Source organism: Mchenga conophoros, linkage group LG10 (assembly GCF_057382185.1).
Source record: "Mchenga conophoros isolate Kocher_MC1m ecotype Shallow Benthic linkage group LG10, M_conophoros_male_GT1.1, whole genome shotgun sequence".
Classification (NCBI taxonomy): Eukaryota; Metazoa; Chordata; class Actinopteri; order Cichliformes; family Cichlidae; genus Mchenga; species Mchenga conophoros.
In genome coordinates, this window is record NC_140535.1 from 11,182,032 (window position 1) to 11,209,881 (window position 27,850).

Here is a 27,850-nt window from a genome sequence, read left to right on the forward strand (position 1 = left end):
CCCTCTCCTCTCGCATACCCTGCAAAGTGTGTTTGATAGGAAGCTCGCGCGCCTCATTCGCTCGCACCGCGTGATTGACAGTCGGCCGGCCCGCCCCCGTCGTTTCTGTGCACATGGATGGGTCTGCTGCGAGAGCGAGAACCAGCATCGGAGTGGAGTGGAAACAGGAAGAGGAGGAGAAGAGGGAAGAAAGGAGAGGATCGTGCGAGAGACGAGGTGGCCAGGAGTTGAAAGGGAGGAAAAAGGGGAACAGAGGGGCGTGCGACGAGAGAGAACCAAAACAAAAACAACAAAAAAAAAGAAGGTAAAGGAGAGAACCGCGGGCGGGTGGGCAGGAGGGAGGCGGGGGGGGGGGGGGGACTGGATGTGCATTTATGTCTGAGTGGAAATGTGTCGCTTTGTGTACAGCACTGTGGAAGGAGACGTGTAACTGTTTTCTGTCCCCTTGCATTGTTGCTGTTATTTGTGTCACTATGCCTGAACGATCTGCCTTGGATGAGCATACTGCAGTGTGTGTGGTGTCTGCAGACTGCCGCACGTTCATGAATGAAGCTCCCTCTCCCTCTCTCTCTCTCTCTCTCTCTCTCTCTCTCTCTCACATACACACACACACACACACACACATATACACATACATGCACACATACATGCTCACGTGCAGACACACAGCATGCGCAAGAACAGAAATGTGATGGGAGGGGGAGGTTGAAGATAGGGGAACTGTTGCAGTTACACTCTTGTTATGGCTACATCGGTGCTCTCCGGCACATTTAAACTGTTGAATATCCTCTTGTGTGAGCGTGGAGGGAGGGAAAGAGGTGTACAGTAGTAAGGCTCTTCAGTGCAACCAAGTGCTGTAATTATGGCTTTAGCTCAGGTCTGAACTGTGTCACTTGCTGGGCTCCTCTCAAAGTTCACTTCCCTCAACATGTTTCCCACAGTGGTTCTTTGGCCATGCGTTGACTCCATCTAAATATCTGGGTCACGTTTGATAACAGAAGCGATCCCTTTTTGTGATTTTGAAAGGAAAAGCAGCAGTCTGACGTTACTGTCAGTAATGTGAACCTGGTGTATGCTTTCAGCTGAAAGGATCAGTGCAAGCAACCACCTGCACGTGCATTTCTAGGTTACCATTCTCCCACAAACCCAGCTGTTTGTCACGCGCATTCATGCATGCATCCAGCGTCTTCTTCACTCCTGCTTCACAGTCTTTTGTTAAAGAGAGGGGGGAAAGCTGTACAAAAAAGCTTCATTTTTTTGCATTGTTTGCAAAAGGCACCCCTCTTTCTTGTTCTTGACCTTGCCTTGGTACATTCCAGCACCCCCTCGGAGAGCTGTGCTTTATGGAGCATACACTGGGAAGAAGCTGCTGTTACAGAAAGGGAGAAGGGGGATAGAGCAAGAAGGGGTGTGTGTGTGTGTATGCGTGTGTGTGTTGGGGGTTATTTTTAGAAATGTGATTGATATTCGCCTCATACTGTACGTTCTTTCTCTGCGATGGTGACACTATTTAAGGCCGGCGTCCGATAAAATCACGCATGTGCACGAGAGCCTGCCCAGTCTCTTGTTTCTCGTCTGTACATTGTTGCTCGTCCGCTCTCCTCCATCTGTTCTCCTCACGTCTCTGCTCTGTGTTAGCTTAGCAATAGGAGACCACCAGAGGCAGCCCATCGTTCCTTTTATGGTATAGGAGCTGTGCTACATATACACACACGCACACACATGCACATGATGGAGCCTCGGTGGAAAAAAAGATCTGCACATCTGCAGCGGGGTCACTGCAGTCGGCGTGGTGGAAGATTTGCATGAATTTGACAGCTTGTTTCTGAAGCTCTGGAGATCTCAGGAGCTGACAGAGCTGCTGTGTAAACAACACCCAAGCCTGAAGAGAGCGAACAGAGAAATGTGGCAGGATCCATTAAATCCTACCGCTCGCCCCCCCCCCCCCCCCCCCATTTCCATGTCAAAATTCACACACAAATGTAAAAACTCCCCTCCTTGCTCGAGGCCTTCCTCCCAGCTCTGGACTAAATGATATCATTGGTTGCCAGGGATACAAGGACACAGCGTGCAGAGAAAAGGAAGGGTGAGGCATGGGCAGAGCTGTACAGATTGCCTGGAAGAGAAAGGGTGGGATATTGGATATCAAGAGGGAGGGAGAAGGAAAAAAAAAAGAGCCTTGTTGAAACAAGTAAGGAAGAGAGCAAAGGCAAAAGGGCAGACCAGCAAGGAGGGGAAGGCAGGAGGAAAGAATGCCTGCCAGCTTGTCAAACCATGCTTCCTCTCCTCTCTTGCTCACAGCTCTTTGTCTTAGAGGGGGTCAGGTTTGCAGCAATGTAGATCTTTGCAAAAAAAAAACAAGAACAGAAAGAAAGAGAATGGGCAGGTGTACCCAGGGGACAGATGAGATGGAAGTGCCCTTTTTCTTAAAAAAGCAAACAAACAAACAAAACCTTCCTTATCTTGTACATCTGTGCACCAACTGGCGATGGTATTTCCTCAGTCCTTTTTTACTGTGTGTCTGTCTGTGTGTGTGTGTGTTTACCAGCTAGCCAAGGATGAGGATGTCTATTTAGAGGGATCCGAGACTCTGCGGGTCTGCTGTCTTTCTATTCCGGCCTGACAGCATCATCTAATTTGGACCAGAAAGTCCCCACTCCCACTCACCCCCAACTCCACCAACAACACTGTTCTCTCAGCATTTATTTTGAAGGTAAGACTTGTGTAAGAGATGCACAAACACACACATGGGTTCTACATTTGGTTTCAAATAGCCAGATGTGGGTTTACATGGCTGTCCTTCTTTGGTGGCATGGAAAGAGAAAGGAGATGGTGGGTTTAAGTGAACAATAGACGTCAACAAATGAAGGCTTTTTACCTGTCTGCGCACAAACGTTACACACTGCCAAAGCAAAGAGGGGACTGTAGTGGCCAAAGGTACAGTGGTAATTGAATGCACCTGGCATTTCATAAAGTCAGCTCTTACATACTACACTTTTGGAATTGTGTACGCTTTCTTTTGGGCTACCTTGCTGTGAAGGGAGTTTAACCTGCAGCAACTTAACCCATTCTGCACATGACATCATGTGGCCTCGCAGCTACAGCCCATATGTCTTGAATTAACTCCTGCACACATGGGTTTAATATTGGAGCCACAGAGCCGTTGTTGTGTGGAGTCAAATGCAAGCTGGTGCTGACTGACGGCTCCCCCTACAACACTGTAAGCAGGGAGGGTCTATACCAGATGGGTCTGCATACCGTTGCCCCATCACTTGCAAGCACAGCAACCGCAGCACTTTGTCCGCAAATGTTGTGAAAGTAGGAAAAAAGTGGAAACTGTTGTATGCAAGTAATTGTTTGGGACAGTCACAAACACTCAAAATACATTAACAGAACCAAGCGATATCTCAGCTAAGGAGACTTTTACTGATAAAGAGGCAGAGTGGAATTGCGGACGTTTGAAACAGCAGATTTTTAGCAGGACTGGGGTGGATGTCGCCAGATGTGTTGCATCTGCTGCACAGCATAACCCAGCGATGACTGATGTCACCCGGTTCTGTATGTGAAAGTGAAAGCATGCAGTGTTGTTGTAATGCATGCTAGCAGTGCAACGTTGTGTGCACGCTTAAAGACCTGTTGTGTTCTCAGTGTGCTCTAAAAATACATCTAAATGCAGTTGAGTCTGAAAAGCCTAGAGCTACAGCATTAGGAACTGTCTGGCCTCAGTTGCTCTAGCAACTGGTTGGAAATGGTCCCTTGAAGAGGCTGCTTCCTTCACTCATTCAGCACTCGCAGAAAAGTTAATATAACACAGCTGCAACAGTCTCACCACGCACAGAACCATGAAAAAAACAACAAAAAAACCCTACTTATAGTAGAATTAATGCACAGTGAGGGAAGTGGTGAAATGCTGCATGCCAGTTCATCATTCATTGTGAGAAATGAAGCCAATGTCTCACCGTAACAGCAAAGCTTTCTTCAGCAAGAAAAGTGTGTCATCATTAGAGGCAGTAAGTGATCTTTTCGGTCCACGCTAATGAAAGACGTACGTGTGACTTTCCTGTTTTAAGCAATGAAAGCAATCACAAAAGTGGAAATAAGAATTGAGGCTGTAAGACACTGTAAAAGACAGATACAGTGCAGCAAGCTCCTGACTTGATATAGATTGTGGCTTAGGAGGAATATAGGGAAACGCAGAGCTCCTGGAATAGCGACTGATAAAGCTGGCTAGAATGAACTCCTACTGTGGATGTCTGCTGCTGATTTGAGCCACATCTACCACCAGCTCTGTCAGTAAATTAGGGACTTATGGCTTGAAGGGAATGGTGATAAAATAAATGCAGCAGGCCACCATGGTTTTTTTTTTTCTTTCTTTGTCTTCAAAGTGAGGTTGCCATGGCCCATGGTCTCACTGCAGTGGGCTTTTTTTTCCCATCACTGGGTGACCACTGGCGGTGGTGGCTGTGATTAGAGAGAAGCTGAGTGCACAGTGCAGCTCTGGCTGAGTGATGGTATTACCACTGAGCAGATACAGTGCAGCAGCAGAAAATTCGGCGAGCAGAATTAAATCTACCGGGAGCACACAGAGTGATAGTGTGGCATCAGTTCAGTCACAAACCCACATGATTAAAAAAATAAAGCTTCTTATAACGCCAGAAGAAATGCAAGTGTTGTGGAAAAATGCCTTGAACGGAATGTTTCACTTAACCACGTGTTTTGTCCACAGACTGCTTTTTTTGCTCTCAGGTGTGAAGTGGAGGGCCTCCAAAACACAGACCAAGACTGGTAACCACATAAATATTTTTGTCTGTCTCTGTGCTCTCTGTGTGTGGGTGTGTTTGTGCGTGACTATTTAAAAGCAGACATACTTCACAATTTGGCGCTACCGTACAGAGTTTATTATCACCCAAAGTCCTTACTGCACTACAACCCAGAGCTGCATCGACCTGAGGTATAAGTATCATGGAACTAAAGCTCCCTTTTTTATATACGTGGTATGAATGTAGGAATTAACTTCAAATGAAAATTACTGCACAATTCATTGCAGTGGACCCTGAATACCGTATACAGCATGTGTGCAGTATATGCATTTCATATACCTGGGATGTGCATGCTGAAATTTGTGTTAAAAGTTTAAAGGAGCATCATTTTGAAATTGCATTTCATAAAGTCAGGGTATTTAAATATTTACAGGTTGATTTGTGTATTCAGCATTTTCACTTACACATTAAACTCTGTGCGTGTGTTTGTGTGTGTGTTCCAGGCTGCATGTATCACCCAGCAGAGCTCTACTCTGGCCGTAACACATGGGACTCCTACTCAGCTGGAGGACCTAACAAAGGACAATGGGCTCCTGTAAATGCTCGCCCCTGGAGCCACACACAGAGGTCAGCAGCACCGTCCCCAAACCCACACACAAACGCAACACTTGCAGGACAGTATTTCATTTAAGGGGTACACATGTGATTCACCTGCAGCAGATAACATGTGCTATGCATGTGCCTCACCATACTATATTCGTTTGTTTCTATTTTCATGTCTCTGATCATATTGATATGAAAAAAATTAACCACTAAGGCTGCATCAGTTAAGAAAGCCAGTGTGACTTTTAAAAAAAGATTCTGGGTTTAAGCTCACTGCGGCCGTTGGTAGTGGAACAACTCGATGCTCGAACTTCCTCAAACAAGGGTCACTTGAGCACGTGAGACCTGAGCCTTTTGTAGTCTGGGCTGACTCAAGATAAGAGCCACTTTATGTGGCTGACTGATCAACTGAAACTCTGATGAGCATATTCATGAAAAGCTCTCACTTCATGTGCAGCTGTGGGAATAAACCCGTGTGCGGTTTCAACAGACAGGCTTGTGGTGAATGAAACTACAGCATCTTCAGCTGCAGTTGGCACAAGACTCAAGTCTCGCTATTCAGCTGCAACAGTTGAGGGTACGCGCTGATGAATGCGACTGTAGCTCATGCAGCTATGTGCAGTCGCGGCTTTTGGAGAGAAATAGATAATAAAAGTGAAAGGAAAGCGCTCGTTTTCAGCTCCATAGTTTTCTTCCTATTTCTAGGGTAAAGCTGCTACAGTAGCTTTGCATGATTCGCAGATCAAAATAATCTTCATGCATTTTATACGGAGCCTTGGTGCAGCCAAGTTCATCTAATGTCTGAAACAAGTCATTTTAGTTTTCTTTCCACTACCTTCAAGCAAACTTAGCTTCTGATTGGCTGCTTCTCATAGCAGCAGGTAGGTAGAGAGTGTGTTCTTGCAGACAAAGCGCTGTGCATGAGATGACCATATAAGGGAGATCAGCTGTTATTCACATCATACAAAGCCAAGAGTTTAAAAACATACTGCCTGGATATAGTGTTTTAGAGCAGTTTGAACTAACTGATAACAGTAATCTAAATAAGTAATGTAGAAATGAAGCTGATGCTCTTATTCCACTACGTATTTGATGTGTTTATTATGCGCATCCACCACTTAAAGTTTAAATAGTTTGGTTGAGTCATGGTGGTTACCGTGTGTGGTTAAACTAGTGTTTCTTAATCAGGCCCCTCTGGTGGAGCATAGAGCCACTGCAGGGCTGTAGGTAAAAACATAAAGCTAAATATAGTGTTCTTTATTTAACATAAGTAAACAAAATTCTGCTAATGCTGTGGTGATAGCATTTATTTCACAGAGAAAAAAAACACCTTGAAAACATTTTCTTGTGGGGTGTGGGCCGTAAACTATTTTCATTTTCTGAAGAGGAGGCATGCCAGGAGAAATTTTAGAAACAGTGGGATTAAATTATTCTTGCAGAGACCTTTGATGAACAAGCTGTGAAGTTTAGCATGTGGGAAAAAACTGGATTAGAGTCGCTGTGAAGGAAAACCTCATTTCTGAGTATGTCCAAAGTTGTGAGCAACTTTGAGCAACAGTGAACTACATTTAACATTTATTTGCAGAAAACATTTGAGAAATTAGCTTTAATCTGACTTCAGGCTACGAGTAAAAGCGTCACATCTTTTGAAACGAATTAAGACAACACAATATTTTTTTTGTCCCCCACTATAGGCTCCAAGAGGGGCGCAAACAGCCATATCATTCTCTGTCAAGTCGTATTTATAGCAGGTAAGTATTTATCGTTCATACCACACTTTAAAGGGGTTTGTGTTGACCAGCTTTCAGAGCTATGTGCTGTGATTTGTGACTGAAACTGCTTTTGTCAGTGTCATTTTCTCTAAGCTGGCTTCACTCGTACTGAGAAACTGAACAGTACAACTCTTGATGCCCTGATGAATCTGAGTATTGACCGGAAAAGTTTCCGTTGTACTGTGGTGTAATTACCATTAATGCCTGTCCACAGCGTGGTCCTGAGTTTAGTTGTTTTCACAGGGGTGACAGAACAATCAACCATGTCCCGGACAAAGGTATCCCAAAGGGGCATAGCCAGCTGCTGCGAATTTGGGATGGTAAAGAGGTGCAGTTTGAGGTCCAGAACTGGCATCACAACTCCATCCATTCGTTCCACATCCGAGATGGCACCAACAATGGTTATCTGCCAGGACCAGAGGAACGCTACGCAAACTGGCAAAACAATGTCAGCAACTTTGTGGTGAGGTGTTGCCGATAAGTCATTAGTTAAGGAATCTTGACTGTATTGTTTTTCTTTTCCCAATAGAACGGGGCTCCTCGCCTGCATCGCAACAACAGGGAGCTTCAGGGAACCACGCCAGAGAGATGGGCCCACTCGGACCCCCGCAGGAGTTTCCCAGACAGGATGGTGAACAACAGAACAGGACCATGGAAACGGCCAGCCCTCCACCAGCGACGGGAGCAAGCGCATCATCACAGTCCAACCCCGGAGCACCCATTAACCCCCCGGGATGAGTGTCCAGCTAAGAGGAGAAGAGACTTTGGACCTGATCAGGTAAATGTGTTTGATTTGGAGACACAACCTTTATTTCATTTTTTAAACGCAAAATGCGTAAAATGTCACTGCTAGATGTCAGGAGATTGCAGTCGGTCAGCCAAGAGAGATCAAAAGCATTCAATGTAAACAGTAACCCATAACTGCTATGGTCAACTTTTTTTCTACTATCTGTGTATAAAAGCATTTTTGTACACGCCTTGTTTTAACATATTTGAATAACACGGAAAGTAAATCAGGAAAGTGTTTTACGTTTTTTACCCCGTAAGTCACCTCAAAACCTCTGGCCTCAATTCATCTATGGTGAGTGCAATATGTATCCACGTCTGTAAAACTGTGTAAAACTTCTGTTCAATGGCAGTTATGCTGAGATAAGTTGTTGAGGATATCCAAAGGCTTTCTGTGTTTCTGGCTGCTGTTAGCGGCGTTTTTTACCGTGTTGGCTACTATTAGCTGGCTCTAGTGAAACTTTCTTTGAAGTGGCTCAAAAACTGGAAGTAAAGTTTATGTACATCTTTGTGTGTTAGAGCCCTGACTTCGGTTCAGGAGCAGAGGCTTGAGGTGAGGAAGAAGAGGATGGTATTTTATACAGATGCTGTGTTATCCCTTTCCCTTGTGTTTTAGCTTGTTGAAGGGGAAGCCTTCTCAGGCCATAAAACATAGGACTTTGACTATTACATATGTAGCTAGTCTCTAGCCACATACAGGAAACTCAATTTGCGAGGCCGGTGATGTCCATCTCGGGCACTCAAACACTGCATGTTTAATGGATTCGTTTTAAGTTCACGTGAATGGATCAGTTTGTTTAACGCCATAATTACTCACTAATCAATATTTATTTATGAATACAACATTGTTTTTTTTCTATTAACCTTAGTTTCTTAAACTTAGTCAGATAATTTCATTTGACCTTACTGTGCCAATTTCACTGCTGTCACTATGTTTACATGTACACATCTATATGCTACATGGCATTTCATTTCTGTGTAACAGCCCCACCTATTGGTGTAATGCAGTTTTAAAAGAAAGGATATTTATCTGTTTAGGCTTGTCATACTGGATCCAGGCAATTACCTTTACTTGTTCGTGCCCCATCACCACCTCACCAACAGCGCTCCAACCAGGACGACTGGAAGCCTCCAAGTGACAGGGCGGGTCCATGCCACCACTCTGAACACAGGACCTCAACAAAACAGCAACAGGTGAGCATGTACAACATGTATTATTCCTCAGATTTGGCACAACCATTGATTCCCAAATCTGGTTTTTCACTTTTGCAGGAAACCTCTAAACTGCGAGCTGGGAAACACGGCTTCAGTGACCCAGTGCCATCCAACCAGAGCTGCGGCAGGAGGCCACCGCATTATGGAAGCAGAGGGAAGGTCGAGCGGAAAATCTCATCTTCACCAGCAGACCACACCCGTGTGCCTTACAGCCACCAACACCATCACTATAACCATCAACGGCACACAGGCCAGCCTAGAGCACCTCAGCACAACGCCCCACTACACCCTCTGGAGGATAAGGACTCTTGGAACCATTATCACAAACAAAGCACAGTAAGAGATAAACTACTATCACACTTTTATTTCAGTATGCTATTTTACACATAGTAAACAGGTAGAGTGTTTTTATTGCAAAGCCATATGCTCATAAAGTGTGGGTAGATGTTGCTCTTTATCACCTTCAGAATTGACAGGAGACAGTATGTTTTTAAAGGGGTCATGCTCTGGTGACCATGATGTTATTTGTTGTGTACAAGAAAGAAAAAGTAACCTGGTCTTTTTCCACCCATCCTGAGGATCCTCCAGAGCGTTTGGGATCTGTATATCCTAGCTACAGTACCCTATAGTTAAATCGATTAATAATGATTAATGATTAGTGTCAGTATAATTGTGTTTTCTTCCACATCCCCAGTTTTATTGTGAACCTAAAGACCATTACACACTGAGTACTTAGCGGAAAAGTGACACATTCCACATTTTTTCAGATGCAAACTTGTCGACCGCTCGTCGAAGCGCTGAATTTTAGCAGAAAATTAATTCTCAAAAAACGCACTGTGAAAAAAGTTGACATGAAGCGATGATGAGCTGATCCTGATGTTTCTAAACAAGAAAAGGAAGAAAAGGAAGAAAAGGAGATTCTGAGCTCATCCAATTCTCACATAAAGGCAGCAGCAGGGAGAATTTCTTGGTTTGGTCCAGGAGTTCAAGCTGTATCACGAACACTTTCGTACATATTTCAGGATGTCAGTGGGGTAGTTGGAATTCTTGTTGACAGAGTTTGGACCACATCTGAAGAGGCAGAGAAGTAATTTCCGAGAGCAGATTGAACAGTGTTTAGTAGGGGTGCAACGATACACAAAATTCACGGTTCGGTTCGGTTCGATACTTTGGTGTCACGGTTCGATATTTTTTCGATACAAAAAAAATGTTCATGCCTTTTTAATTTGTCATTTATTAAAATTATAAATGTATATATTTAAACTCAAAGGTACAGTTTTTAAATTTAACCCTAACCCTTGTGCGTGTTTTTTATTTTGACAGCGAATGCGCACCTGCGGACCACTTATGTGCAGCCCTGGTTATATAGCTTGTCATATTGCAGCCACAGAAATTATTTTGTCCATGAAACCATAAAGCTGCACTTTCTTTTTGCCTTATAGTCTGATTTGTCATAACTTCTCCGTTTTGTGGTAAGCTTTTCTTTGGCTGTCACTTCTTCACCCTGACCTGTCTTATTTGGCTCAGCAGAACTAAAATATATATCCTGCTGCTTTTACACACGCACTCACATAAGCTCAGCGATTCTCTGCGCGATCAACCTCTCACATGTTTAAGCTTGCTGCGGGAGATTTCACTTGTCATGTTTGCATAGTAAGCTAACGATTAATAAGACGATGTCAGAGGAATTGGTGCACAAATTATCATCACTCACAGATCAGTGCTGTCGCTCTCTATACACAGTTCGCACGATTGCAAAGTGAAAGCAAAAAACAAGCGCAAATTCAAACGCGATCAATATGTCACATATTGACAGTGGCTCACCGATGCCAATGACATAATTACCCAGCTACATTTCTGAAAGAATGCAAAAGCATTGACATATATTTTTCCTTCCTACAATAGCCCGACGGGCAGGGAAGAGATAGATTTTGGTAGCCCGACTGAAAAAATCGCTAGCTCCAGGACGTCGGGCTAGCGATATTGCAAGCCATGTATCTGATTGAGGAATCACTCATCTTTGGAAAAGAGAGTTTATTACAGAGAAATGGCTCTTTCCAAAATAAAAGCTATACTATCCGCTTCTTCTGGGCTATATTCTCAGCAGCATAAGGAGAATCATGTGCTAACAGCTGTCTAAATGACTCGGCTAAAGTTAGTAGCATGCTTGTTGTTTTTGTCTTTGCACTAGGATGATGTCGGCGTAAATGTGCAGTCATATTCGTTGTGTTCCCACTAGTGCTTTCAGGTTAATCTCGTTGAAATGACCTTAACGCCACAACACGGCAAATCTCCGTTAACGAGCTACCGCCGATCGCCCCGTGCATGGGGCTAGACGGCCAACACGTTAACGAGCTAACTGCGCTAACACACTAGTTCCCACCCATGTAATTGAGCATTGCATGGCACATCCAACATACTGTTTTACTTTAGTCCATGACTCGCTTACCTTCAGGGTCATACGTCACATGAAAACCAAAATAATTCCAAACGCCAGATCTGAATGAGGGTGGGGGAGGTCCATGTTGCAAGGAGAGCTTAACTTCTGTCTTGCTAGCTTGCCCTGCGCTCTTCCTTCTGACTATGCTGTCTGTGTTGAGCGCTCAGTGGATCTGCGCTCGACAGTGCAGCCTAGGCGGAGTAGTCGAACGCAGATTCACTGAGCGCTCAACACAGACAGCATCGTCAGAAGGAAAGTTGATAAAATAAATTACAAATGTTGTATTGTTCGATACATATGCGTACCAAACCGAAAGCACTGTATCGAACGGTTCAATATCGATACGAATATCGTTGCACCCCTAGTGTTTAGCTGTGTGTAAACAGGTAAAACAGTATAATTTTACTATTTACATATCATTGCATATTCAGTACTAGAGATGGACCGATCCGATATTACGTATCGGTATCGGTCCGATACTGACCTAAATTACTGGATCGGATATCGGAGAAAAATAAAAAATGTAATCCGATCCATTAAATATCACGAAAGCACCTCACAAAACTTGCAACACGCCGTAACTCACCTCAGAACGTTAGCACGTCGGAGCAGTATGCATCACGTGATAGAGCGGCTGTGGCATGCGGGACCTGTCGGTGGTCTGGATAGCATTTGGAGCTTCGCTAGCAACCCGGCATTTCATCTCCGACAAAGTTATCCCCGAGAGAAGTAAAGCAAGTGTGTAAGTCCATCTCTGAATGTTTGTAAAGCATTCCTGCGTTAAGCTTAACAAGCGACTGCCTCTTCTTGCTGCTACTTCAATCATGAAACTGCTTAATGATCAGCTGATCGGCTTTTCTGTCGCGAGTCCGTCTCTCTTGTTTGTTTTTGGCCCACTTTGCACCAGAAAGAGGAAACCAGCGGCTGAACAACAGCAGCACGTTTAAGCTTGATAAGCTGTTGTTAGAATTTATTTAATATTACTTTCTACTCGAGAATCTTTTTCTACGTAGCTGACAGCTGGTAACTGTGCAGGGGCGGATCTAGCAAAGTTTAGCCAGGGGGGCCGATAGGGCATTAACAGGGAAAAGGGGGCACAAAGACATACTTTTCTTTCTTATTCTCATTTAAAATGTCTAGCTTTTAATAAATAATTATCTTACACCCAAAGTTTTAATTTGATGTAAAATGAATAGAAGTCCATTACTGTATATAGTGACTATTAAGTCTAATATATATACCCTAGTAAGCTATAGTACTTTTTCCTTTGGGAAGGTACCATCTGTGCAGTCTGCAATTTTGTTGAAGAAAGATGTTGAATCTATTTAATATTTCTTGAAAAATAATTGATTTCTGTGCATTTTTTTTTCACACTGCATCAAATTAAGGTTGATTACGTCAATTAAGCATCATGAGGTGGAGCGTGAGGGGTGGTTCCCTATTTTTTATTTATTTATTTTTGTTGCTGGGAGTTGGAACCCTATTAGTTAGGTTGCTTAATATTTACGCTAAGTACTCTTTAAAATACCAGAATAGGGAGGATGGTGTAGGTTTAAGTTTATTAGATTGATCAGTATTGCTGAACTATGAAACATTTCTTTTTTGCATACAGGTATAACAGAATAGCTTTAGTGTAGTTGTTGTTTTAAACTTGAGTATGAACTTATACAAAATGCAGCAAGATATTTAAAAAAAAAAAAACAGTTTTGTTGATTAAAAAACACTATATTGGATTCATATCGGTATCGGCAGATATCCAAATTTATGATATCGGTATCGGTATCGGACATAAAAAAGTGGTATCGTGCCATCTCTATTCAGTACTGGCTTTGAGCTACAATCACACTTTTTGCCAGATTCAGTGATCTGATTGGTCAGAATGTTTCTTTTCATCAGAAAACTTAGAAAAATTCAGCTTGGTCCCAAAAAGTACATGACAAGTTTGTCCAGTAAAATTACACGGTCACTTGCACAGTCACGTGCACCAAGAATAAGTGAGTCTGAAAGATATTTTTAACACTTAACCAATTTTACATGTCTGGTGTATAAAGGCCTTAAATGTACAATACAGCTTAAAGTTACTGATGCAAAATTAATTCTGCAGGAGAATCAGCGCATTCATCAACGGACAAATTCAAGGGACCCCTCCCTCTTGAAATCTGGTGTAAACTCTCCTCAGTACTCATCTGTACTCTGTGGTCCGAACAATGGAGGTTTTACTTCCAGCAGTACAGGTGCTCCTTCCAGTCCTTCTACAGACAAAATGCTCAATGGCAGAAAAGATTCACCAGTCATTCAGCCGCGTTGTCCCAGCCTCAGTGGGCAGCTAAAGCTCCAAGAAAGTCCCAGTGTCATCCCGAGACCCAGTCGGGGATCAAGTACATCTCCGACACCCCATGCTGGTTCAAAATCTAGGCTTTCAGACCTCAAGTACAGGAAGACCTCACAGCTCCTCTGCTCACTGCAGTCTCCCCACGATAGAGCAAGAGTGGACAAGCCTGAGAGGGAGTTAGAAGATAAAAAGTCTGAATCCAAACAAAAGTATAAGCTGCTGAAAAAGGAGAAGAAGGGTGACGTTCCAAAGATGGGCAGAAAGGGTGAGGACAGAAAAAGGCGGAAGAAAAAAGAGGAGAAAAGGTTGGCCGAGAAGAAAAAGAAACGCGATAAAGCATCTAAGAAGGAACGGAAATTAGCCCTCAAAATGAAAGTTACAGAACAGGAAATGTTTTCTTCCATCTCTGTTTCCACCTGTCTAAGTGAGGCAAAGATAAGTAAAATGCAGACTTTGAACGGAGAGAATCAGGCCCAGTCACCACCCAAACACAAGCACAGGGACAGGAGTGAAAAAGGAGAAAAGACTACGCATAGGTCATCCACAAACACCCTTCATCCCAGGCCCACTTCACAGCAGCCATCCTCAAAGTCTGAAAATCACAAAATGCTCAAAAAGAGCAGCAGTGCCCCAGAAACCCCTCTTCCTAAGAAAGCCAGCCACCACCAGGCCAGCAAGCGTTCCACCATCGTCTCAACCCAACTGGAAGGTGAGCCAAGAGCAAAGCCAGATGACATACTCCCTTCCCTCTTATTTAAAGCCTTAGCGCCTCTCAGTACAGTGTGCTCGGCTGGCTTAGAGCAGCAAGGTGGGCAGGGAGGAGTTCTCAATGCTCCAGACCTTCAGCCTGTGGCTGTGATGGGAAATTTAAGGGAAACGGGAGACAACCTTGCCAACACACCTCCTGTGCTTAGCTGGCAGGGATCTCCAGTATCAGATCTTGGAGATGAGGAGGAGGAGCTAGAGAAAGGTGTACTAAGCAGACCTGTCCTCCAGCTCAGCCCCACTCAATGTCTTTCACCCCCTCCTGTAGAGAGTGAAAGCATTGATCATATGAGTGCAGAAGATTATTCCCACAGCAGCATGTCTGAATTCTCTGATCTACCTTGTACAATTGAACAAGTTCTGGAGGAAGAAAAAGAAGCGATGATGGACAGCAGCAGGAAGCTGTCTGGCTCTCCCCTTCATGAGTTTCACAATGATGACGCAGGTCTTGATGATGTCTTTGAGAGCCTGGCCACCTTACTTGCCAGCCAGAGGGTCGCGTGCCGAGGTGGTCCATTCGGCGGTCCTCCTGCTAGTGATGCCAATGGAGTGAAGTACTCTTCCTCTCTTGAACTGGGCCCAGATATCCACTGCCCCGAGAGCCAGGACTTCTTCCCTACGTCAAATCCCACAGAATCCTCCGAACCCAGTAATCAATCACCAGTTCACATTACCTCAGACACACTTGAAGAATTCCGCAGTCAGACAGATGTGAGTAAGCCAGCCACCAGCTCAATGGTGCAGGAAAAAGAGGAGGGAAATGAGAGTTATGTACAAGATGTGATGAAACAAGACAACAAGGATGCAGCAAACCCGATGGAGAGGACGAAGACTCTTTTGGATGGGGCACTGAGTGCGGAGCTGACTCTGACCACAACACATACAGTAATGAAGATGGTAAAGCAAGCTCCCTCTACCAAGGAAGAAAGTGGAAACGGCACAAAGACAGAACGTGCAGGCAAAGAGAAAAAGAGAAAACAGAAGGTAAAGGATGGGAAAAGAGAGGGAGCGATCAAGATTAAGATAAAGAGAGAAGAAAATAAGGTCATCAGCTGTAAAATTAAAACAAGTAGAGTACCCGATGTAAAAGACAGCAATGCTTTATCTTCAGTGCCAGTTATTTCATACTCAGCCAGACTGGTCAAAGACAGCATGAAGGGCCAGACTCCTCAGGAAAATCAAACCCCAAATGGTAAAGATATCAAAAGACAAAAAGTGGACACTGGGAATTCAAATGCAACAACAGATGAGAAGAAAGGGTTCGTTAATGAGACTGCCTGTGTAGTCGGAAATACAGACGTTACCACCTCAAATTCAACATCAGCTGTATCAACAAGTCCAACCAAATTAGATCGTCCTGCACCAGCAAGTAAAGTGGACCCACTGAAACTGAAAGCGCTGTCCATGGGCTTGTCTAAGGAGCTGAAGATCCTCTTGGTTAAAGTGGAGAGCGGCGGAAGGCAGACATTCAATATATCAGAAGTGCAGGAGCCCAGAATCCCAATCCCACTTTCCAAGATCAACATCACAAACACAGCCGCTGATGTGATCAGAGCATGCAGGTGAGTATAAAGCTGACAAATGTGCTACCAGCTCACTGAGTGTTATTCACCTCTCTTAATGAGTATTAATGCTCTGGTATCATTTTTTTTCCTAGGGGGGCAAGTCTGAAAGGGAAATTCAAGGAGTCGTACTTGCCTCCCGCATTCTCGGTTAAACCCAACATTGCAGTGGAGACCCCCATTCCTCGTGATAAGCTGAATCCTCCTACACCAAGCATCTATGTGAGTATGTGCTAATTAATGGAGCTCAAGTAACCAGACTTCAAAAGTAATCTTGTTTTTAGCCACGCTAACAGGCTGGTTCTGCGGATCATGTTCTCAGGCTAAGCTGGTCAAAAACCTGCTAACCTTTCTAGCCTAGCTTAGCCATTCTCAACTTTTGAAAGGTTAAGAATGAAATCTCTTGGAAATTTAAAAAAAACTGGATGGATTGCAGTTCAATTAGTTTTTATGGATATACAACAAATCCCCATGTTAACATTTAGCTCAGTTCTATTTCTTGGCCTGTTTATTGGTTAGCAAGCGAGAGCTATCCTAACACACCTTGTTTGAGAAATCTGCAAATTTCAAACCTACTGTGAGGACTTTTCCCCTGGTTTCCAGAGAAATGTTCTCCAACACTGCATTCAGATCTCATCATGGTTTACCCCGTGCTGTTTTCACAGTTGGAGAGCAAGAGGGATGCCTTTTCTCCGGTTCTGCTTCAGTTCTGCACTGATCCCAAAAACGCTGTTACGGTCATCAGAGGCCTCGCTGGCTCCCTCCGCCTTAGTAAGTTTAATTACTGTTAAAAAAAATAATTTTACTTTATTGTTTTGTTCAAATCATCACACAAGAAGCAGGAAAGGTCAAATTAGGCACAGATTGTTCAGATTAAAAAAAACTGGTTTGTCATAGAAGTAGTCGATATTTTAATAGTGCTGTATCTTGCTATATAACCCATTTAAATTTTGTTAGCCACATAACACAATCGAATTTCCCAGAGGAACCCACCCGAGGGATTAATAAAGTTCTATCTAATCTAATCTAATCTAACACTTCCTGCTTCATCTTTCACATTTAAATGCAAAACATGTATTCTCAACTGCGATTGATGGCTTGGCAACCACTCTTTTATGATTGCCGCTTTGAATTCATTTGCATGGCAACACCGGTCTCAGCAATTGAACAGGGGAAAAAAATTTTGTTTTTGTAATTATCTGGTAATTATCTTTCTCTGTTTCTTTCTCCATCGCAGATCTTGGTCTGTTCTCAACCAAATCTCTGGTGGAGGCCAATTCAGACCATGCAGTGGAAGTGAGGACTCAGGTTAAGCAGCCTGCTGATGAGAACTGGGATGCAAGTGGCGCGAGTCAGACATGGCCCTGCGAGAGCAGCCGCTCACACACCATCATTGCCAAATACGCCCAGTACCAGGCCTCCACCTTTCAGGAGAGCCTGCAGGTAGGCATACTCTCATGTTACTTTTATGGCAATTAATGTTGGGTAATTAAATAACTGACTGAATAATTGAATTGCACCAGCTTTTATTTCAGCTCATGGCTAAATAGATTTTAAAGAAATATTGTATCACATGTTCTAATGTGGTTGCTGACATTGCTAAATTTGTTGTTTGCCTGCTGGTGTCTTTTCACCCCTGAATATCATTTTTTAACGGACACTTCAGGTTGGAAGTTCAGCAGCATTTGCTAGACCAGGGTATTTTAATAAAGCAAACAAAAAAAGTTCAAAATAGGGTGTATGGCCAGGTGGCTTCAGGTCATTTCTTCTGTCTGTTAAAGAGGAAAGGGGATTGACCAGTAGAGGACATGGGCAACAGTATGTGACCCAGTTCCAAAAGGCTCCTATATCATTGCAGTCTGTCTGCCCATTTGCACAGTCCACTGCATTAAGCTCCATTTTAAACCAACTGGCTTTTAGTCAGAGTGCATTATAAATCCCTCCCAACAAGAAGTGCGCATCAATGCAGGCTTTCTTACCACACCTGTTTTGTGACCGATATGGAGGAAGCTACACATGCAAAACAAATAAGCACTATCTTTGGTGTTGAAAAAAAGAAACAGATTACAGCTGTGATTTGAATATGAAGGCAGTGTTTTGGATCGTCTTGCATATATTACCAGGGACAGAAATCTGAGCCGTCCATTTCCTACTGCTATGCTTCTTGAAGAATAAAGGCTGCTAGCTCTTCCATGTATCAGCACAGAAAAAAACCAAACAAACAAAAAAAGAGGTCATGAATGAATGTAATCATAGGTCTGAATATAAGACAAGCGGGAACATTTTGGGAGTGTTGTTTTTAAATGTCTGAATGAAACAGAAGGTTGTTGGGTGCAGTTATAGGCACGTTATTAATGTGTTCATCTGATAACAGTATAAAACAAAGCATCCAAGGATCGCAAAGTTCATGTTTCTGTCTGAGAAAGGCAAAGCTATCTCAAAGCTAAAAGTCCTGTCCCGTAGTTAAGAGAACCTTATTTATCATGAAAAAATGTGGTGATCTTTTCTGTGTTAGACAAATGTGTTAACCGCTATGCTATAGACTGGAATTAGGTTGAAGTGGGGTCCATGAACTAGAACTTAAATGTTGGTTTACTTGAATAAACAACAGTGATTTGCAGTGTGTTAAAAACATTTTTAAAGTTGTATGAAAACTAATGTTTTGCAAACTGGAGATTAGCTTCTTTTTTGTCATCTCAGATGTGTGAGATGTATATTTTTCAAGAAAGAATCCATGCTTCTGTAAATAAGCATACATGTGTTATGTGTTCCACTGTGAATGATAATTCAGAATTGTTTTATATTCTTAGACTTGTATTTACTTTTGATGCAGGTCTGTCCATCGTTTAAAGCATTAGGGGGACACTAACAGTATTTTAAGGTATTTTGTTCAAAGGTTATTTGAATAAAATACATTAAATGAAGGTTGTAGGTTAGTAAGCAGATGTGTAGTAGTTTGTGTTTAACAATTTAAGTGTCTGAAGTGAGGAAATCAACACATGCAGGCAAAAACGTGATTGACTTCACAGATGTTTCTGTCCAAAACTTACCTTGAATTTATGTAATCATGCATTTGTTATCAGTTATAAGCTAAGCTCATGCAGATGTATTATAGGAGGAGAAGGAGAGTGAGAATGAGGAAGATGAGGAACAGACTCCAAACCAATCGGCAGCCACAAAAGCCGCTCTGACACTATCCAACAGTAAAGGCAATCATACCTCAAAAGCCAGTTCTGCGTCCATCTTGAGCAAAGCTCAGCCTCCTCATGCCAACAGCTCTCTGAGGTTAGTGAAAAACTGTGATCTGTTCGTGTAAAAGGTCACAGTATTACAGCGAAGCATATTCATGTTAGGCTTGTGTCTCTCCCCAGCTCAGAGCAAAAACCTGTTGGAAAGATCATTAAATTCGGGACCAACATAGATCTGTCTGATCCTAAAAGGTAAGATCATGTTAAACTTACCTAATCGAGGATCCACAATCTCTCACATTACCTTCTTTTTTTATGACTTTTTTTTTTTTTCAAGGTGGAAGCCCCAGCTGCAGGAGCTGCTGAAGCTGCCAGCTTTCATGCGAGTGGAATCCAGTAACAACATGCTGAGTCACGTCGGTCACACCATCCTGGGCATGAACACTGTCCAGCTTTACATGAAGGTGCCGGGCAGCCGTACACCAGGTAAGTGCGTGTCTTGACTCAGGAGGGTGTTTTTTAATGTTTCAAATGAGGGATAGCTCAGTAGGTAGAGTGGTAGCCCCATGATCGGAAGGTCAGGGGTTCGACTCCACTGAACGGCTACCTTGAGGTACCCCTGAGCAAGGTACCGTCCCTACACACTGCTCCCCGGGCGCTGCACTGGCGGCTGCCCACTGCTTCACTGGGTGAATGGGTTAAATGCAGAGGAACTATTTCCCTATGGGGACTAACACGCACACTTTACACACTTTGCTTTTCAAATTAAAAGGACTGCTTGTGTTTCTCATCAGGTCATCAAGAGAACAACAACTTCTGCTCAGTTAACATCAACATCGGGCCTGGTGACTGCGAGTGGTTCGCAGTCCATGAGCACTACTGGGAACTTATTAATAATTTATGTGAAAAGTGAGTTAAGAACTTATTCAGTTGAAACAAAAATGATACAAAAGATGTTACTGTAGCCTGAATTGCTTTGGTCTTTCCTTCAGGCATGGAGTAGACTACCTTACAGGCTCCTGGTGGCCAGTTCTAGAGGATCTCTACAGTTCCAACATCCCTGTGTACCGCTTCATCCAGAGGCCAGGCGACCTGGTGTGGATTAATGCAGGGACTGTGCACTGGGTCCAAGCTGTGGGCTGGTGCAACAACATTGCCTGGAATGTGGGACCACTCAACTGTGAGTTACAAGGACAAAAATAAAACAAGCCAAAAGCAGCAGCTTCAAACCTCTTTGTCTAAAGTTACTACTTAAATATGCTGTTGCCTTTTGTCAGCCACTGTTTTGTGTTTGCTTTTTTTTCACTCCTCCAGCATACCAATATCAACTCGCCCTGGAGCGCTTTGAGTGGAACGAGGTGAAGAAGGTTAAGTCAATCGTTCCCATGATCCACGTTTCCTGGAATGTGGCTCGCACAATTAAAATCACAGATCAGGATACCTTCAAGATGATCAAGTAAGATGTGTGTTTGCATCTACAGAATACATGTGTGTATGTGAGGGGGCGTTAGTTTACATCTTTCACTGTCTTCCCCTCCCTCTCTGTCTCCCTCTCTCTCAAACACTCAGACACTGCCTGTTGCAGTCCATCAAGCACATCCAGATTCTGAGAGACCAGCTGGTGGCTGCAGGGAAGAAAATCTGTTACCAGAGCCGCGTGAAAGACGAGCCAGCCTACTACTGCAACGAGTGTGATGTGAGTGACTCTTCTGTTGTGTGAAAGAAGTGAAAGCATGATACGAGTCCCACTTTCAAAAGTCGAGCGCGGTGTTAGTTTAATCAGGCTATGAGGTCGCTCAGCTGACACCCTTTTACACATCCAATTGGCAAATCCATCCTAGAAGATGCTGTTTGTGCTGCTTTAGCTTTCCCTCAGTGCTGCATACCTGCAAGCTGCTTTGTAACCCTCCTCTGCTGTAGCTGCTCCTTTTCATGCTGTTTATGGCATAAGCAATGTTATATCTGCAGTCGCTGATACCTGCTTTGTCCTGTGTTGGGGCTTTGCTTTGGCTCTCCCTATGTCTGCATATAGAAGGGTCTGGAAGGTTCCCCAACAGAGTCATACCACTAAATATGAACTAATGCTTGACTAAAGTGGTGCTGACTACACTGTGTTTGTGCAGGTGGAGGTGTTTAACTTGCTGTTTGTGACCAGTGAGAACAGTAGTAAGACGACCTACGTGGTGCACTGTGAGGACTGTGCCAGAGCTAAGAGCCCGTCGCTGACAGGAGTAGTGGTGCTGGAACAGTATCGGACAGAGGAGCTGATGAAAATCTATGACGGTTTTGTGCTGGTTAGTATGATTTTATAATCTCTAATGGTCACTTTTTAATCTGGCATCTGGAATGAATTAAATTTATTTATTCAGACTGTTTTTTGTTTTTGATGGCATCTCTGTCATGCATTTGGAGCTACGGTGCTGTGAACAAGTATTTCCCCCGTTCTTGATTTTTTTTTCCCCACATATTTGTCATAATTACATGTTTCAGATCATAAAAATATTTGACAAAAATAACCCAAGTAAATACAAACTGTAGTTTTTAAATGAGTTCAATTTCATGGACTGTGAGCAGGCCTGCAACACATGTCTAATCAAGAAACCACTTTAAAAAAGCTGTCTGACAAAGTGGAGCAGGCTAAAAGATCTGAAAAAGCAACACATCATTATCATGAAACAACTGAGAAACAAAGTCGCTGAAAGAAAGCGTTATAAAGCCATTTCTAAGGCGTTGGGACTCCAGCAAACCACAGTGAGCTATTATCCACAAATGGAGAAAACTTTAATGGCCGGCCTACCAAAATTACTCCATAAAGCTTTTAACAACTCATCCAGTAGGTTATAAAAGAACCCAGAACAACATCTAAGGAACCCACTCATGATTCAACAGTAAGAAAGAGACGAAGGCTCATCTCATGTTTGCCAAAAAACATCTCGATGATCCTCAAGAAAATATTCTGTGGACTAACTGGACAAAAGTTGATTTATAATTATTTATTTATTTTTTTTGCATCATGTAACGGGAACAGAGCATGTCATAAAAAGAACATCACACCAGCAGTCAAACATGGTGGTGGATCTGTGATTGTCTGGGGCTGTTTTGCTGCTTCAGGGTCTGAGCGACTTGTCATAATTGGTACAACCATCAGTTCTGTTCTCTACCAGAAAATCCTGAATGAGGATGTCCTGCCGTTAGTTCATGCCCTTAAATTTAAGCACACTTTGCTTATGCAGCAGGTCAGTGATTCAAAACACATCAGCAAGTCCTCTAAATGGTTCAAAAAAACAGAATTAAGGTTTTTGGAGTGCCCAAAGTCCAGATTTAAATCCCCCCAAAACCCTCCAATGTGGCTCACTTAAAACAAATTCTCTAAAGAAGAGTGAGCCACAATTCCTCCACAGCGATGTGAAAGACTCACTTCCAATTATCACAAATGCTTAATTGCAGTTCTTGCTGCCAAGGATGACACAAGAAGTTACCAGGTTTACTTTTTCACATTTTCACTTGGTAGGTCTAGATAAAATTCTGTATTTACTCAGATTATCTTAGTCTAGTATTACCATTTGTTTGATGATCTGAATCATGTAAGTGTGACAAATATGCAAAAAGCTAAGAAATCAGGAAGGGGTCAAATACTTTTTCATGGTGTTGTTTTAGCGAAATTACCTTCCTACGTTTTCTTTTTAACAGGCTGAGCTAGCAAATTTGTGAAGTTCACAACCAAAAAAGAAAATCAGAATTTCCCTGTAACTTTTATTTTTTTCCAAACAGCTACATTGCTTCACTTTACAAAGTGATATCATCTTGCTTCCAAATCATGTATTTGTCATTTAAACAGAGAATAGTCATCATTCTCAAAAAGCACACTGGGTTGGATGAAGTGCTGTTTACTGGTGGCTGATGTGACGCTATTATGTTAATCCAGCCTTTAGAGTTTCTCCCTTTAGAAATGTGTGAATGAGAGTTTATTTCTCTCGATTTCTCTTTTTTTTGTTTTTTATTGGCTTTGGTTAACCTTCCCTAGAACTGCTCTCATCTACCATTATACATATCAAATAAGTCATGTGTTATTTGGCTAAAATTTATATTACTTTTGGCCATTTTGTAAAATTGGGGTTCACATTATGATTTCTTGCTGCAGTAAAGGAGTCTGCTAGGTTCCCTGTCCTGGTGCTTTTAAATAAACAACATCCTTATTGCAGATACTAGTTGTCTGCTTTGAAAAATAGTCCGCAGTAATGCAATGAGTATTTGATAACAGCTCTTTCCAAACCCCCAGCTGAACTGTCTCTCTTCCTCTTTTTTTTCTCCCCTCATCCTTCAGACTCCAACTCCCTTCTCAAAGTGAGGACTCCTCCACAGTGTCTTTCAGCCATAACCAAAACTCTAATGGCAGCACAAATGTTGCCTTCAAGGCAATCTGTTCCTGCAAACACTGTCTCAATCAGCCAATCACGTTTACTCAGTATTGTTTACATCACACTGTAAGGTATGGATACTCAGCCAGTCCAACTATATAGCTCACCGTCTTCCCCATACCAGCTGCTGATTGGACATGTGTTTTGAAATAGAATGACTAGACTGGTACTTTTCACAAGAAGCATTTTAGATAAGGACAGGAGAAAAAAAACACAATGTGAGCACTGCTAGCACTGAAAATCAGGTGATGTATTTTCAACGGACACTGCTGTGATTCAAAAGCGTCAAGTAGCCAGTTCTGTGTATTGATTCAGGTACTTTTATGCAAATTCAGTAGAACTTTTTTACACCAATCTAGTTATTCTATGTGTCCATGAATTTGCTGTGATTCTAATGTACCAGCAGGGGAAACGCTTCATAAGAGAAGTAGCTGATTGTCACATTTGGCATTGTACTGGTTTCTGTTTCTGGTTATTTGTTGTTGGGGGTTTTTTTTGGGTTTTTTTTCATATTCAGGTAAAAGCTCTGACATTTGTAACTCCTGTCTGTAAACTCTCTGAGGTGCTATTCCAATCTTATTTATGCTCGTTAGATGCTTAAAAAAAGTTTTACCAGCCTAGAAGTACACCACATTGGCCTTGTGAACTTTAGAGGAGAGATAATTAGAAGATTAAACACACACAAAGGTTTTATGTAAGCATTAAAAAGAAAAAAACACAAATTTTTATCAGTGTCTCTAAAATACGGGTTTAGCAGAGGACTAAAACAGTTTTGTTCTTATTTGAAAATGAAGTGTGCAGAAAGAAAAACGAACTTGTCTTATTTGTTTTTGGCTTCTTCACAGGTCTAAATGGTGTTAGGTGTGGTTCTATGACACATGGAGGAAAAAAGGCATTGTGATGTCTTTTTCTTTTCTCTTTTTTCATTATTGGAATGGGCAAACAGTCCCAGTTTTATACCTCTTTTGTTTCAATATTCTTGTTTCTAGATGACAGAGAAGATAAATAATTGTAAATTGTGAATAAATTTATGGGATACGCAGTGGTGTGCATAGATGGGGTGCGAGAGAGCAGGGGTCGCCGTTCGGGTTTATGTCAGTGAAGTGCTCGTGAAGTGAAACGTCCGGAGGGACACACAATCATGTTATAATGCAAAAACCAGTGAGGTCAGACTGCAGGCCGCGTCAGTATCGTCAGTCCTGAAGGGTCCAGCTCAGTGCGCTGCTGCTCAGAAGTTTGGGTTGGTTTCGGAAGATTTTTTGTTTCTGAAATAGAAGCATATTTGTTTTTTGTCTAATGAGGCATAGTGCTGATCAGACATGCCACATGCTACAAAACAATTTCTGATTAATGGACAAAGTCGTCATTGCTTCAAAGAGAACCATCACTTCTGTGTTCTGCGGTGTTTCCTGTTACAGCTTTATCGTGCTAAAAGGCTATGTGGTCGTCAGAAGAGTGTTTTTGTAAATTAAATGAGTACATGTGAAAATGTTTTTTGAAGTAACGGAAGCAGTAAATTTGGCTCGTTCAGTTGTAGCCAAAAAGAAATTGACAAACTAGTTCTAATCAGAATGGAAAGAGATTTTGGAGAGGCTGGTGCACAGCTGAGGAAGAGGAAAAGTCCATTACTGACTAAAGACTGGTTTGAGAAACAGGTACCTCACAGGTCCTCACCTGGCATCTTCAGTGAACAGCAGCTACATAACGTCCGTCTCAGTGTCGGCAGTGAAGAGGTGACTCCAGGATTCTGGTCTTCAAGCAAAGTTGTGAGGAAAAAGCCATATTTTGCTGTTCGGTCTTCTGCCCGTCTTGTGGCTTTTTTCCTTTGTGACACTGCTTAGACGCCTCTTTACTGCAGATGTTCAGACAGGCATTTTATGGGCGCTGTTGAAGCTGCCAGAGAAGACGCCATGTGGCATCTATTGTTCAAACTGGAGACTCAGATGTACTTGGATACTTTATTGGCTGCACACAAGGACCTCCGACTTCTCTTGGTTATAAGCAGATTGTGCTGGTTCAGAGAAAGCTATCATATACGCTGTTTTATTAAATATTTTTGAAGAGCTTCATTATTTAGAACATAAACCTTCTTGATGAAGCAGCTGCAATCAGTCAAACAAAGGCCAATTCTGCAGCTTCCGAGCATGATCACTTAGCCTTCTAACTTAATAAACTTGTATCAGGTAACAGTGTACCACAGGAACACACGATGCTTCCTGAAAACAGCCCTCCATTAAAATAGTTACTAATGATGTATAGTTAACGATTCCGGTGGTCACTGATCATCATTTACAATGTGTCTAATTTAAACTAATGATTACTAAGTAATTTCAATTTTTTTCCAAAAACATTTTACTTTTTTATTCTAAAAAAAAAAAAGTGCACCAAAACTTTTGAACAGTATTGCATGTTCAAGAGCGGCTGAATGTAAATATGACAGGAAAGACCCAGATTTCTTTGTTTAACAGCACATCAAATGATTTTCATTGTCATTAATTCATTTTATTGCTTATATTAGTAATGGCGCATTTATTGTTCATATGACCTACTTTTATTTTGCGTTCACTTTTACTTGGCTACAAAATGTGCCAAAGTTGATGTAGCTTCACATGTTGAGATTTTAAGTCACATATTAATGCAATCTATGATGATGTTGTTTTTTGTTTATAAACACAACTAATTTTGTCACAGATACTTTTTAAAAAAAATTCTAAGCTACAAGCTAAAAATCTCACGCGTGCTCTGTAATGTAGTGTGACGCTGGGAGGCTGGTTACCATGCTGTATGCGCCTAGCGCTGCTTCAAGTACATTCAGCAGCTTTTCTTCCTGCCGTTGTCTTTCGTGCTCGCTCCACAAGCTCGGGTCTGTTTTTATGAATTTGGATGGCGGTTCAACCTCACTGTCGTATAACCATTATAATAGAATGCCCACGAATGACATCTTCCACATCATACCTCTGCCCCTCATTAGTCTGTGCACACCATTCAATGTACATAATGTATCTGTTTTCAGGTTTGCTAGAAGACTGTAGATTTGTTCTCAATCAGAAATTTTAACTCGTCTTTGGTCGGACTTGTCCACCTTAGTCATTTGTTTCTGTTGTTGCTATATTAAAATACACCCTAAAAATATCTTGTTTCACTGTAGTTTAAATAACTGCAATGGGAAATCTTTCCCGCTTTTATACCTCTTTTTTTTGTTGTCAGTTTCGATTTTTTGGATCACAGAGAAAATGGAAAATTGTAAATTGTGACATTATTTATACTGTACATTGTCGTTTTCGTATATATTTATTGCATATCAAAGGATACGTCACTTGACAAGGGGCTACAAGGTATTTTAAAAATGTAGTATGGTCATAATGTGTTGATAGGGGAAGTGCAATCAGGGGGGTGGTTTAATTTTCATGGTGCTAGACCCCTCCTTGCCTCAGTGCCCCCTCATTAAACAGCATATAATGATATATGAACATAAGTCAGTGATACAACTCAAACCAACCATTTGGTGCTCAGAACCATTTCAACACAGTTTACTGGTAACAGAAATGGAATGATGTCTTTGTACTGTATCTAACAGATAAATACGAGATCTTTTTTAACATTTTTTTTCCATTGTATGAAATTCATAATCTTGTGAGGCATTAGTGATTTTATGATGAGCATTAGCAGTAGTTGTAACTCTTGACACTTTTGCAGAGACTTTTAGGGATGTGACTTTTAATGGCGTCGAGGTTTTTCGTGTCTTGTCTTCATTATTGGGATTATTTGGAGGGTGTAATAATGCTTCTTTTTTCCCCCTCTTGACTTGTTTGATTTATGCTGCACTTACTGTTTGAAAAAGAACTCACATAGAAGAAAAAACCTGAGCCAGACCTGTCTTAAATCCCTCTGTGATTTTTCTGTGACATATTGTATGGTTGTGCAAGAAAATAAAATGTTTTGATAAATTATCCCACAATGATTTTTTCCGACGTTTCATTTCTTTTTTGGAGTCCCATCGAGTACCTTC

General features: G+C 42.2%; 1 protein-coding gene across 3 annotated transcripts; it reads left to right on the forward strand.

Annotated features, from left to right (window-relative positions):
- The first annotated feature begins 77 nt into the window (after positions 1-77).
- On the forward strand, positions 78-27,799 carry kdm6bb (lysine (K)-specific demethylase 6B, b). Of its 3 annotated transcripts, XM_085288535.1 has the most exons (22): positions 78-304; positions 2,549-2,713; positions 4,727-4,785; positions 5,264-5,387; positions 7,058-7,114; positions 7,379-7,583; positions 7,665-7,913; positions 8,960-9,115; positions 9,194-9,472; positions 13,681-16,235; positions 16,331-16,457; positions 16,901-17,006; positions 17,473-17,678; positions 19,351-19,520; positions 19,607-19,675; positions 19,761-19,909; positions 20,218-20,332; positions 20,416-20,603; positions 20,738-20,879; positions 20,993-21,119; positions 21,547-21,717; positions 23,748-27,799. In XM_085288535.1, the coding sequence occupies exons 4-22, from the start codon at positions 5,269-5,271 to the stop codon at positions 23,769-23,771; spliced, it is 5,214 nt and encodes a 1,737-aa protein (XP_085144661.1). In that variant the 5' UTR covers positions 78-304; positions 2,549-2,713; positions 4,727-4,785; positions 5,264-5,268; the 3' UTR covers positions 23,772-27,799. The 3 variants fall into 3 exon arrangements, with proteins under 3 accessions (XP_085144661.1, XP_085144659.1, XP_085144660.1); XM_085288533.1 differs by having other exon boundaries at positions 8,960-9,472; XM_085288534.1 differs by having other exon boundaries at positions 2,553-2,713; positions 8,960-9,472.
- The last annotated feature ends 51 nt before the right edge of the window (positions 27,800-27,850 follow it).